This window comes from Rhea americana, unplaced genomic scaffold, assembly GCF_003343005.1.
Source record: "Rhea americana isolate MKP2758 unplaced genomic scaffold, rheAme1 scaffold_16, whole genome shotgun sequence".
NCBI classification, from domain to species: Eukaryota; Metazoa; Chordata; class Aves; order Rheiformes; family Rheidae; genus Rhea; species Rhea americana.
The window spans coordinates 6,425,790-6,440,211 of NW_028185705.1; the positions used below are offsets into that span (position 1 = coordinate 6,425,790).

A 14,422-nucleotide genomic window follows, 5' to 3' on the forward strand; every position below is an offset into this window, starting at 1 on the left:
TTTTTAATGATTTTATGATTAACATGGCAAAGAAACGTGAAGTAGCTGGCTGAACTCAAGAGAAGTCATTCACTTCTACTTATTGACAGGAGAACAAACTATAATTCCCAGTGTCTCCACRGGCTGACAAAATAGACTATTAACAGTGCTTGAGAAAAATATGCCATTCGTCTTCACAAGCTTCAGGAATCAGTCACAATCATGAACTGGCTTTTAAAGCATGCAGTAATGACCATCAAGTAAGGGCACAGGCACTAAATGCATTGCAATTGCAATGCATTACAGAGAAGGGAAATTTCTTAACCTCCACTGGCAAGATAACAGTAGTCACTAGATTTGTGCTAACTTGTCTTTGCAGATGGCAATAGGAAARACACTGGCAGCAAACAATGAAGTGCTGCCATTAGGCAAGGTAGGAGAGATTTTAGATCCATTTTCCTAAGGAAGAAAAAGCAATCACTGAACAAAAATTCTCACCCTATGTTCCAATATTTATACACCTTTTCCTTTAGTGRTATCTCATATACTACCAAATCAGGAGGTGGGCTTGCTCTTTTTTTGTTGCTATTTTGCTTACTTGCTAGAGCAAATATACCTTTTTCACACCTTTTATCTTGGACCATATAATGAGAGCACATCCCAGAATATAAAACACAACAGACCCTGGCATCACKTTACTCAGCTGAGATTCAGGAAACAATAGCAAATGTTGCCTTGACAGAAAATCCACTGCAAATGCTGGAACAAGCACTCAGTTGCAAACTACCATAATGGCAATTCAATCATGTCTTTGCTGCTCTCTCCAATATGCTCTTGCTCTTAATCAAAGCCAATCACAGGACAAACACATCASAGAGGAGCTCAACTCTTCCCAGTCTTCAGAGCTATTGCTCCTATTACCCCAAAAATTAACAACTCCATTTAGACTATCAGCCTGTTGGTTCCACCCTTTGTGTTTCAGGCTAAACCATTTTCTACACGACYGGTTTTGCAGGATTTAGAAGAGAACCAGAGAAAACTGTGTCTTGTTTTTAGGTAACTGTGCTACAAACTATTAACCTTGCACATAYGATCTACGCACACGACGATCCAGGAACATTTGAAACAGGACAGAGTAGATGCTGCAGTCACTGTTAAGGGCTAATACAGGGTATTTAAATTAGGTTCATGCATGGCAGGTTCTTCCTGAGAACTGGGGACACAGCTGGTACAACGCTATTCCAAGCTTTCTAACTCTAAGGAGAGCAGCTTAAGAAAGCGTTTCCATATGCAGCCTGGCATGGACCTTGTACAGTAAAGGATCTGCCTTATGCATTTAAAGGTTCCCATTACCATACTGCCTCAGCACTTCTTATGTTTAAAATGAGATCGATCTAATCCCTGTTCTTAAAACAGGATACTGAAGCGCCAGGACCAAGGGCCCAAACCATGAAAATGTTGTCACTTAATGTGCTCCTGGCTAACAAACTGATCTGTTCTCTGCACTAATCYTGGCTTGGGTGAAGATCAAGAATAAATTTTTTCCACACTGCAATTACCCAGCTATTCTGCTAGGAGGGGGAGAGAGAGCAGTTTAAGGACACAGAACTGTCCTAGAATAATGTCAGTGCGCTGTGACTTAGGAACCTGGGCACAGTGACTCCCAGAGAAACTTWAGCTTATGTGGCTAAGCCTGCTTTGAAAATTGGATATAAAAAGCATGTGATAAGGTCTAGCAAGCTTTTCRGTTGCACCATTGAACCCTTTACAACATTGTCTTTCTCAGGACTTTTAATTTTTAAGTTCCTAACAAGGAGGTTATTTTTAGCAACTTTTTCTGAGTAGTCTGGGAGGCTTTAATTGATGTTCACCATGCAAATACAACTTTATATATAGCACTAAAGGAACATACCTGGGGAAGAGCTACTCTTAAATGTCATTTGCATAAGTTTACACTCTTATTTGATTAAGAATAATGTATGACAGTACAACTTTGTATCCAGAGAGCAGAGACACTAAAATTAAATCTCACGATATCTGTGCAAGATAATCACTACGCCACCTGAGAGCAAAAGCCGCTGCACAAAAACGATGACAAAGAGGCTGAGACTTATAAAAGGACATATGTTTAGGTTGCAGTCAATCTGGAAACAGAATCCTAATCTCTCACCTCATTCTTGAGAGTCAAGTTTATGCCAAGATAGTATAAAAAAGCCGAGAAAAATGGAGCAATCTCTAAAACCCTTTTCAAGGCGACGAAGAAATAAGGATWTTTTTTTATGCACTTTGCATTAGCCCTGTCCATAACGTTGCTGACAAAAGCTACTTCATAGCTCTGTTTTTTCACATGATGCTCCTCAAAATAGGATAATAAACTGTGAYACTCAGATTATGTTACATTTATGTCAGATACTCCCTTGTAAGTAGCAAATTAGTATTTTTAATCTGAAAAAAGTCATTTTATATTCCTCAAATACCTGAGTGATTGTCTGAAACAATAGGTAAGTAAAAAAAAAAAATCAAAGAGATCTTAAATTGCTCAGGTTTCCTCTGGATCTTGAAAGAGCAGAGGAAATTTCCATCTTGATTCAGGTAAGAGCCTTTTAACAAGCCTTAAATTCAGCATTAGAGCTTTCCATGGCCTCCCYAAATTCTGTTTATATGTTTGGTTTTTCCAAGCTCAGTGAGATACAGCTGCTGATAGAGGAGGAAAACTGAATGTTTTCCATGCAATATTATAAGACTGGCAAAGTATTTCATCTTCCAAATAACTGTTTTGAAGTTCTGGCCACAGCTCTTGGATTGGGAATGTTACATAGTGGTGAAGGTAGRGGGGAAGCACAGAATGTATCTACAGACAGAAGACAAACTGCCTAACCCTTTCCCTTACCATAAAAATTAACAGAAGAGAAGGAAACATGAAACACACATTTGTTGTTTGTTTTCATATTTTCTTTGGATGGAGAAAGCTGAACTGCTGCAATCACAGACCCGTAACAGTTCAAACACCAATAAAGTCTTCACCTAAATAATTTCTGCCCTTCTGATCAAGATAGAATTAAAATATAAGTCTCTGGTCTGTAATTTTCTGTGGATTGTAACACAAGTAAGTCCTTCCATGCTTATCAGCAGGCTGTACTACCTGCAAAAGCACAASAGAAGTAGAGAAATTAAGCACAACACCTGTTTTAATTAGGAAATTGTCCCCAGGGATGGCAAGATGCCCCTTATACATACCGTCCACTATCAGTTTCTGCTTTGTCAACCCCTGAGAATAAGTGTTCACTTTCAAAATAAAACCTCAGATCATGCTAATCTTATTTCCACTGACACAATATGTACATACATACACACGCACACACACTGGATGTGCTCATCCAGGAGAGTTAAATTCATCCCTGTAAAGAGCTGCTGGGGTCAGTAACAGGTAACTCCACTCCTGATTTACAGCCCATGGAAAGAACAAGTTTTGACTAACGGACTTTGGATGGAGAAGTTTGGACAAAGCCAAGCTCTTTGTCCTGTCTYTTCTTCTGACTGACATAATAGAGCCTTCATTAAATTAACTGCAGCTCCCCTCTATGCTGGCAGGAAACATTTCTTCAAAGAGCAATCTCACCCAACAAGATCCCTTAGATCTCAGCACTTCCCAGGGTTTGAAAAAAACACACTATTTCAGAGACGAGACCTTTCAGAGGGGCTGAAAGTCGCAAGCGTTTGGAATACAGGAGCTTCTGCAAAAATATTTTCAACTTCCTCCACATTTCTACCTTAGATGACTCTACCTGGAATTTGCAGAGCTGTTTTGCAGGGTGCTGCTCCATTCCGCTATTGTCAATCCTAAAACTGCTCCCTAGAGGAGAGCTTTCCAGAGCTCTCCTCTCTCTCCTCCAGAGGATCACCCACACCCCGCACACTCCCTCACACAGCCCATCTTGACCAAAACTTTTTGCCCCARCTGCCTGAAGCTCTCAACTGGCTTCTCGTCCATCACTTAAGTGATGGCTCAAGATGGACTTCTGCCTCACCTTTAGATTTCCTTCCTCATGCTCAGTTCTTCAATCACCCAACTATGTGCTGTGAATTTCTCGCTGGAGGCTCCCTGCCTACCTCTCCATCAGCTGTACCAGTTACGCCTTGGAAAAGTGGCCAGTTTCCTTTGTTCCAGACAGTGGAGATTTGTGTTGAGCTCTCTTCACAGCAAGAAGGAACACTGTCACCCTATTATAATCAGTTAACAGGCAAAGAATAGGGAAAGCAAACCACCAGCTTGGAGCTTTGAAGCAAGGTTCACTGCTCAAATCATCAGCTGCTACCACTCTTAAACATAAACATATGTTTAAGACATACTTAAACATAAACATAAACAGCCTTAAGGTAGAAACAGCCTTCTACCCTTCTACCTTCTTAACTCAACTTACAATATTGTCTGCATGATCCAATCTATCCTAGCAACTCTTCTACCACTGTTAGCCTGTTAAACTTGTTTTAAAAGTCTCAAGAAATTAACTCCAYCCATCAGCCAAACTGTCCTTTCAGCCAAAGTTCCCTTACGAAGTAGCATGGTACATCCCATCCAGTATAAAATTGTTTCCAAAGAGCTAAGTGGGGTCAGACTGTGTTACAGGAGGACAAACGTTAATGAGATTCCAGGCAAGAGAACACAGGCAATATTTTCTGAAAACCTTAAGTCTCCTGTTGAAAGATGGCTAGTATTTTACAATTTGCTCTGTCTCTTGAGGTTACATTGGCCCAAAACATGGAAATTTCAACTATATTGTATTTTATCAAGTATTTTCCTTTAATTGATCCCTTACTCTTTCCTACAGCCTCTTTACTTAAAGGATTATTGGCTTGTCCACATATGGAGCTATTCAAAAGAGTCACTCCTGACAAATTCTATATAGAACCTTACCTTGGAATAAGCATAGCTTATTTTAAATGACCTCAGTCATTGCCAAAGCTAACTCTGGMCGATTTCCTGGGTTGCAACTTATCCTATCAGGAAGTCATTTTTAAACTATTTGCTTCTTATTTCTACTTTTAACCCAAACTAAATTTCCTCTTTAAATAATGCCTTGAGCTCAGAGTAATTTTTAGTCAGTCCTAGTACTGAAATAAAAGAGGCGACAAACATGAAGCTTCTGTCCTCCAAGTAACAGTGTGCTTTAAGTCCTGAGCTGAACAGATAAGAGTTGATGAAGGATACRTAAAACATGCAGTTAACAGAGCATACAAGAAAAGAGCAGCATGGGTGGCTGGTTAGGTGTTGACTGTTCTTAATTTGCTGCTTTAACCTTTAATTGTATGATGAATTTGTTGGCTGTTATTTGTGGATTCATGCCTCTATTCATATTTATTTATAAGCAATTTCGAGCTGCAGCTTTAATCTGACTTCCATCTGTTCTCACTATGCTCCTTCACCACTAGCTTTTCATGACAGCAGTCTTATATTCACAGTGATTTTCTGACCACTACTCAGCTACACTTYTGCGTAATGGCTTGGCAAAAATCCTAGAGCATTTGTGTTGCAGACCTGACCTCACCTAGATTAATTTATGAGTATTTCAAAATCCATCATGATGAATTCAAAAGACCACACACCTTGYTGCACTCCGCACCATCGCTCGTTTTGCCAGGATCAGCACGTTCCACTGCTCAAGGCCGTAAACATCCAACTATGCATAGCACAAAGAGAGGCCCAAAATGGCAAGCACTGATCAACAATAATAACCTAGAAAGTATAAGTGCTGTAAGAGAGATTMCATCAAGCTTTGAATATTACAAGTGTTTCCTGTATCACTGACCTGTCATCAGTCCAGTACTCTAGACACCAAAGAGCTCCAGCCTGATACAGGACCTGTCCAAGCTAAGGCCATTTCAGTAATGGAGACAGAGAGGTTTTCTGTTCCCCTTCAGTAAATCTTACAAGATGAGCAGAAGAGGTTACTTCATCTCCTTCAGCACCACCTGAATCAAGGCTGTCAGATCGACTGCACAGGTTCCCATGTTTAGTCGCTACAACAGAAATATGCTGTGAAATGGTAGAAACAAACAGGGACTAAGAYATGGAATCACCTGGGAGAAGAGGCAGATTTATCTGCCAGACCATATTACACTAGTTGGGAGGCAACGGGATATAAAATAGAAAATGTGGCTTTCCATTTAGACACAGGTTAGTTCACTTTGTTTTGTTCTTAGAAAATGGAAAGTTGTCAAAAATTCAAAGCCAGTAACACAAAGCCTAGGTGATTTAGCACTTACTGTATCTCTTGGTGCAGCAGATGATGGCTAGCTTAGAAAAAACACTCCCTAAGGTGTCCAACCTACCTGTTGAACTGAAAAACCACATCCTCCCACATGCAAGTTTGGGGGTTTCAAATAGCTAAAAGGTGTGGCACAAGGGGCTGTTCCATCTCCTATAGATCTGATTCCTGCAATCTGATCTTCAAGTGTTTACTGTGCTGCAAGCCCCGAACAGTTATTCTGCTGCAGATGCTTTCACAGCACCTCTTTGTGGATCGTCTGGCTCGTGCTTCCATGCTTTTCCTCAGATTAGTGAGTTTCTTCTCTGACTTAGCCAGGTAGCCACATGACATTTACACTCACTTCCGAGATTGCTGCTGTTCTACAACATTAGAACTAGTTAACTGTTTCAAAAGCTACTGTCACAGCAGAAGGAAGGAGTTGAAAAATGGACAGATAAACATGGACATCATGATGTTATATGCCTCCTTTCTTCACAAAAACAAGCCTAAAAATATTACAACACTCACCTTCCTTCCTTCTTTTCTTTTAATGTTAAATTATTCTCAAAATGTTCATTCTACAGAAATGTGATTTGTAAACCGTCTTGCTTGCATTTGGGATTGCTTCTTCTAAGAAACAAGTTAGGATGAGCAGAGGAAGCTAGCCAAATTCCCCAGTAAGCTAACTGCTACATTAAGAAGCTTCTCTGTTTGACACATCCTAGCAGCAGATAAAAAATTTCAAGTTATTAATACTGAGYGTCAGATGGTAATCATAAATGAACTATATACTTTGCTCTTATCACAGTCTTAAGTGGTAACACATTGGAATACACAAGTGAGATTGGAATCTYACCTTGAAATACTTGTCCCTACCTTGCACGTGGAGCCGGGTAACACGACACTGCCTACCTACTTATTTAAGCCAAGAGGAGGCAGAGTTGAGTGTCCAATTGCATTTCCATGTTTTAGTTAATACTCTCTTGAGCTCATTGCTCCTGCTAGTTTGTTTAGGTTATACAAAGCACAGCAAGTCAGCCATTCTCATCCTCTCTGCCCAGTCCAGTGACAAATTTCTGGATGTTTCAATTCAAATGGATTTAACATCCCTTATTTCTCARATTTGGAAGAAAACTTGAGCGTGCAGCTCCAGCAAAATCCTTCTTGCTGAAGTCAGCCAAGCCTATCACTTTGGAGGGAGCAGTCTCTACATAACCATTCAAAGTTGTTCCAGAAGAACACAGCTGAGGTCTCCATTTTTACCAAAGAGATTCACRCTCCAGCAAAGCTTGGTGTATAGCCTGAGTTTTCGCTTTCTCACAGCCAGACCTGAAATGCCTTCCTGGACCTGCAAGCCTGTCAAGCGTTTACATGACTCAAGGGACTACAGAGCAGACACACAAAGCAGGTTGAAAACAAGCTCACTCAGGAACTCAGAAMAGGCCCAATTAACGCAGGCACTGTATTATTCACATAACTACGCAGTCTTCTGGATCCAAGCTACTCCCTCTGCCTGCTGCCACTGCATACTGTGTAGATGCACCAGCTTATTGTGGGTAACCTGGGATAAGCTTGTGGATGCACTGCACACTGTCAACACATCTCCAATGCTGTAATCCTAGAGAACTCTGGAAAACTTCACAAAGGCAATAGCAATCCAATAACTTCAGCAGTAATCAACTTCCAGAACACCATCACTAATGCTGATCACTAATTAGTGCTTTGGCACTAATACCAAAAGAAAAGGACATCTACATTCCATCCTGGTTCTCCGTTCTTCCCCCACAGTTCATCTCACAAGTGAACGGAAAGTCAAGTCGTTTATTTTCCTACAGAGTAGGAAGAAAGACAAAGCCACCAAAAAAGCCCAATTAAAAACAGAAAAAAATGCCAGAAAGATAAAAGTAGACCTGATATTTACAAGCAACAGCCCAAAACTCCCACTAAGTATCTTGCAAAGCTCAGATCCTCAGATCGTAACCATAACAATATCTAAATATTAGGTGGAAAAGACTGTTGTCAGCAAGCTTCTCAAGAACATCATCCAAACAACTTTATTCTCACCTCCATGGAAAAGCCAGTAGGATGTAAAATTAACTGCGCTGAATCCAAGCACTTTGGCTTTCATGAAGGAAACCTCATGAGCCGAACTGGGGCAATCTTGAACTTGTCCCATAAAACTTTGTTTGCAGTTAGCTGGTGGGGGCAGGGGCAGGGAGAGGAACTTCTCTTTACTCAGGTTTCTTGCAATTATAGCATATATGCTATTACTATGAAGCTCACATGAAAAACCTGTACAAATCAATTAACTTTGGATYTGCAAKAAGCACCCTGTTGGTATTTAAAATGGGCACTAGGAGGTTAAAAATACTGCTTCTTCTCCAAGTTACACCACCTCAGAATATTAAATGTAAAATTTCAGAACATCTGGTTTTTGTTTCCACCCGCTATGATATCATGTTTTCCAAGCGCATTTGGCAGCTCACTATAAAGATACAGGCAGACTAAACACACAGGGCAACATAGAGTCAGGATGAAAAATTCCAATGCCCTGCGTGCAGTAAGTGTGTTTCATAGCTCTGAATTTCAGTTACATACAGTGGTATACTAAGGGTTCCCCCTCTCCCCCAGCAACTCTTATATTCTTCAACCTTTCTTGATGAGATGATATGATAGAGTGTGTATCTGTCCTCTGGAGTTTTGGCTCTGCCCTTGTAAGTAATTTCTCATGTATTCTGGGATATTCAGAGTCCCTATATAGTAAGATTCAGTTATAGGAAAAAAATAATTACATTTAATGGGGTCAGCTTTTGTGTGTCCTTTTCTTTATCTCACTGCTGGAGATGAGATTAGCTTTCTATAGTCCTTCTGTCTAAAAGGAAAACACATGCTATGGTCACTGCCTTTTTACTGCTTGGTTTTGTGCCTCCCAATTCGTAACTGGGAAATTGTATCAATCCAATTCCAGGGGACTATGCTCCCCATGAATTTACATGGGCTGTAAATAATGCAGAAGAACGACTGTTATAAAAACCAAGAACTCTCATTTGATTGATTTCTCTCATATTTTATCATACCTTGATGCAACCTTTGCATTTTTAGAYTTTTACCTTTTGTATTATTAGTACTATTATTTTTAACAGGGTACATTGTGCTAGCACTCATTCACAGCATATTAGTCAGCATTAACATATATTTAAGCTTAGCAAGTCTTCACATTTTACTGATGCACAAGAAGGTAGCCAATTCATATATGCTCACCTCTGAACAAGCAGCAAATTTAGGAATCCAATACCAGATTCTTGCTCTAAATCTTAATTCCTCCTTTTTGTAAAAAGACAATTTGAGAATGCGAAAAGGTGTCTTGGGAACCCTAACATGACAGAATCTTTGACTTATTATTTCACATTTAAAAGCAGTTTATACAAAAGCAATTATTTGAAGTATACAAGGGAAGAAAAGTGTGTATGAAACAAAAGAACTACTGACAAAATAATAGTCCCAGTGGYTATGCCTTGATTAAAACTTAATGACCAATCAATAAAACTATAATTATAACTTTCACTCTGATGCAATTTTKAGTAGCAGTTTTTATAGATAGATAGATAAATTGGCTAAGACTTGATATAAAACAAATGTGAGAATATCTTGCTTTGTGATATTTTTATTATGGGCTTGTTGCAGCAAACCTCTAAATCCCTGCCTCAATTATTTTACAGCTTAGTTTTCCCACCATACCAACGGGGAGAGACAGGAGGGGGAAGTCTGGCAAAAAGCAGAATCTTATTAGCTGAGAAATGATTCTTACAATATTGCAGTTTCCATACCAYCAAGTCAGACCGCTATTTCAATGGCTATCATTACGCATTTCTCTGGCCTTAGCGTAGCAAGAGCCCTGCACTTGAGGCACAGATGTAGACAACCCTGAGCAGGTAATTTGACTGTGCTGTACCTCAGTTTGTCAGATGAAAAAGAAAGCAGTACAGTCCTGATTCATAAGGGTCACTAGTATACAGACCACCTGGGAACGTTCAGGCAACAGGTCTGCAATCATGCAAGGAGTCATCAGCAGCCAACCATTCTTTGGCTGCTGCCAATTATATTGTCCAGCTGTGGTTTTCTTACAGAATCCTCACAGGTAAAGGAAGTGCACTATGAAAAAAAAAAATCCATTCACAAAAGATTTTTTAGAGGCTTTTTTTGTGGATTTTTAATCAGAGAACACTAGCACCTCTTCATGGGGCCAACCATCATTTCTCAATTCTGAAACAGAGCTGTCCACTTGGGAAGCTTAAGAAACCTCTTAAATCTGCTGTCCCATGAGTCGATAAGGCAAACAGAGCTTAAGGGCTATGCTTTGCAATGGTGGTGAAGAATCTCTTGCCAATTCCTAAAGGCTTTCAAAAGATTTCCACAGAAACAAATTATGTGCATTGACTGAAGTCAGAAGCTGTAACTTGACAGCACAGAGTCTAATCAAGCTCAAAAAGAATTCACCTGAAGAGGCAACAGAGAAGTATACCATCCACCCCTAAATCTATCACCTTCCAACTATTCCTGCTTGTAACCACTGCCAAAGTGATTATTAGATGCTGCATTCAGCTATCTTCATGTGCTTGGCATATGAAACTACTGTCACATTCAGCCTAATCAGCTTCATTTCCACGTGAGAATAAAAATCACTTGGGAAACAAAGCTGAAACCAAGGGAAGTAGGAAGAGCTGAACTACTGCTTTGCTTCCTGTRGGAAGTAGCTAGGCCACACTGTTGTAATACTGTGGCACCTAGTTGCTAAGCTGAGGTGGCCTAGGTCCATCTGCACTTCTAGCAGTTTGGGCTGAGTTACAAGTAAGCTAGGCCACTRAGGGGAGTATAAATGCAGAGGTATATGTGAGGAGAATGAGAAGCCAATTTCAGGAGATACAAAAACCTCACTTAATAAAAGCAGAATATGGAATCAAAGACACAGTACATTTTTTCTGCTCCATGTCACGGGCTAATTTTAAATTGTAAATAAGCCAAAAAGACTAATTCAGTACAGCCCATCACCCTCCCCYATACTTGTGGGGAAAGAGCAGTTCACACCCCATTTCATCACTGTAGTGCCAAGAAACACTCAGTATGCCAAAACCAAGAGTAAGGAGGTTGACAGTGCTGGCAGGGAGAGTAATTTAACATTTACAGCTGAACACCTAGCCCGGAACACTGCCAAGACACTATGCCAACACTGCAGTTAAAAACAAGAGGAATATTTGGGGAAAGCAGTGTCTTGCTGAACCTGGTAAATATTTGATTCAACTACCCCAAACCAACCTTACTCTCCTTGTTTTTAAACACAATATTCAAGCTGGTCTGTGTATTTTACCACACATGAAAAACAACTTCTAGGCCTACACTGCAGAAGAGTGTGGTAAAGCATCTTCCGTGTTTAYTGATGGACAAGTATGTTGCTGCAGACTATTTACACAAGAAATTCATTCCTGTTATTGAAATGCCACAAACTAGCTCTGGCCATAACCAGACTCTCAACTCAGCAAATCTGTGGATTGCCCAGTTACCCTGGTATTGCATGCTGACAGAGAAAYTCATTTCATGATCCTAAAATGGAATACAAAGTCACTTTCAGATAGACCCATGACATTTCTTTAGTGCTAAGAACTCTTCCTCCTATGAGGAGTGAATTTATGAAAACCTTTCCTCTCTTCTCACAATAGATGAGCTTCTTTCTTACCATTTCTCCAAAGGAGGCAGCCACCATGTGTGTTACTGGGGTCAGGTATGATGCAGAGCCACGATGCAGCAGAGATTTCACATATTCATAGGTGATAAAAAATGCAGCCGCTGAAATTCAATAATACACAGTCATTTAACTGTTCCTCTATCACAGAGCTAATACAAAAATATTTAGAAGTAGATTTTGTCACTTATTATTCCAATATTTAGTTTGGGGGAGGGAAAAAAAAAAGCAGGCTATTTTTGCCCTAGAACAGTACAACAGTATCAACACAATCTGCAGATAATTTCCTCCAGAAGTTCACCCTTAGTTATCATTGGCAAACCTCCCATTACTATCAAAAGTATCTGGACTTCAAGAGAGTATTTAGTATCGAGATACAAAAAGATGTGTTAAATATTCCTGACTGTCCAATAGGCTTTGGAATGTCATTTCTTCCATATTTGGAGATTGGAAGGGTAGAGATGAGGTTCTTCCATACTAGCTGAATTTGGTGACTGATCTTTACCTTTTGTAAAAAGGTCCATGGAGCAGTTTGGGGGTGGGGGGGGAGGCACTTGAGTCTGCTTGTCTGCAAAACTATTTTAGTAGCATCTTCCTAGCAATGATCAGTTTAATATTTCACACTTTAGTTCCAGAAAGAAAATTCTTCAAAGTTTCTGAAGTACTCTGTCTAGTAGGCAAGAAACACACAAAACTAATCAGCACATAGCAACATAACCCGTTTTTTCACTGCATCAGTCATCTACAAAGGCATTTGCACCTTAAGGGTTACTCCCTCTCCTAAAGACAATTTCAGTTCTCAGCCTTACACTGGAAAGATAAAAACAGAGTTCAGATTTTAAAGATGCAAATCCTGAAAAAACTGACATGTCTCACAGGGGAACAGATTTTAATTGTAAAGGACTACRTGAATTGCCTTCTGCTGCTAATCAAAAGATGCTTATCACCTCAAAAGGAGATAACAGAGGAGACAAGATAAAGAACTGAAATTTTTTACATCATCTTATGAAGGACATCAAACATCTGAAGGTGTCAGTGGACTTGTCAGCAAAACTTCTCCTAACAATTATTACTGACAGCATAGCTTGGAGCTTTTTTTTTTTTTTTTTTTTTTTTTTTTTCCCTCCTCTGTATGAAGAGGAAATGGACAGAGGCCTTTGGAATTTTACATGCTCTTTCACTGTAGGGACTACAAGTATTTATCTTTTTAAAGTTTCAATTTCAAATGTATCCCTGATGTTTTCTAATTTTAAGTGACTGGTAATTATTTCTAGGGAGAGAAAGAAGAGCATAGTATCCCAAAGGCATTTAGCTCAAAGACCTCCAATGTTCAATCACTTTGAAGAGTTCTTATGCATTTCCAGTACAGCAAAAGYGTCCATGGAAAGCAAGATTTATGCCCTCTTTGGCACCTGGAAATGCCCTAGGATGCTTCTGTAAGTCAGAATAGACCARTAACACATAGCCATGAACACTTCAATGGGGCTACATGCCTGGGACATGTAAAGAAGTAGCAGCAGTGTTTAATACTTGCAGTTAAATACCACTTGATAAATTTCAGAGTTATTTTAGATTTGTTGGAAATGTTGGGCTACACCAATCAGTATATACTACTCTTACCACAGAATGAGGCTTACGATACTGAGATTTATACAGATACTGAACAGAGTAAAATACACTGCCCCCTTAACAGTGGGACAGGTTTCTCTAAATATTCGCACAGGCTTCAGTTCCACCCACTGTCAAAAGCCAAACCAAAGGACTGTTCACGTCAGAAAAGCCGACTACAATGTGAAGCTGAAATAGGTTAATTAAACCACAAGGAAGGCCTCAGATACAAACTGCATATTTTTAAGAGATCCTATTCAGACATGTTCCTAGCTGGAATATAGCAGTAAGACCAGAGACACAAAAGCAGAGCTTTTCAGAGTARACACATAGCAGCCTTCACTCCAGGATTCCTCACAGAGTTTGTTCAATACTGTACAATCCTAGAAGCTGCTCCTCGCAGAATCCAAATACACAACCACCTGCAAGAAAGGAAACCATGGACATGGATGTCCTATACTATATAAGGTCCCACCTAAAGGAGGAGAAAGCATAATCCAGACAAAATTTACCATTTGGAAATGATCCTATAGCAGTGGAAGGAACACCAGCATAGATGCCACGAAAGCCACCAGCCTTCCTAAATCCTTGGGGACTCTGCAGTCTGGTTTTCACAGTATCCAGTGGGAACAGGATCAAGTCAACGCAGACACCAGCAACTCCACCAGCCTTCAACATGAAACCAGGGAGTAAAGCACGTTAATATTCACAGGGATGAAATAGCAGTGCCTTTGAATCATGCCTAAACTAAAGTACTACAGTAAACTTAGAATGTATCCATTCTAAGGCCARATTGTACCTGATGGTCTTAAACAGACCTCAGTAGCTTCCACAGCTGTAACAAGGAAGC

General features: G+C 39.9%; 1 protein-coding gene across 3 annotated transcripts in view; it reads right to left on the reverse strand.

Moving 5' to 3' along the window:
• Positions 1-14,422, reverse strand: part of SLC25A26 (solute carrier family 25 member 26) — a 91,299-nt gene that overhangs the window by 75,068 nt on the left and 1,809 nt on the right. For all 3 annotated transcript variants that reach the window (XM_085300100.1, XM_085300102.1, XM_085300099.1), the window contains exons 2-3: positions 14,085-14,241; positions 11,959-12,068 (exon numbers count right to left, since the gene is read on the reverse strand). In XM_085300100.1, coding sequence (XP_085156226.1) covers positions 11,959-12,068; positions 14,085-14,241 — 267 coding nt within the window. The remainder of the gene's footprint in view (positions 1-11,958; positions 12,069-14,084; positions 14,242-14,422) is intronic.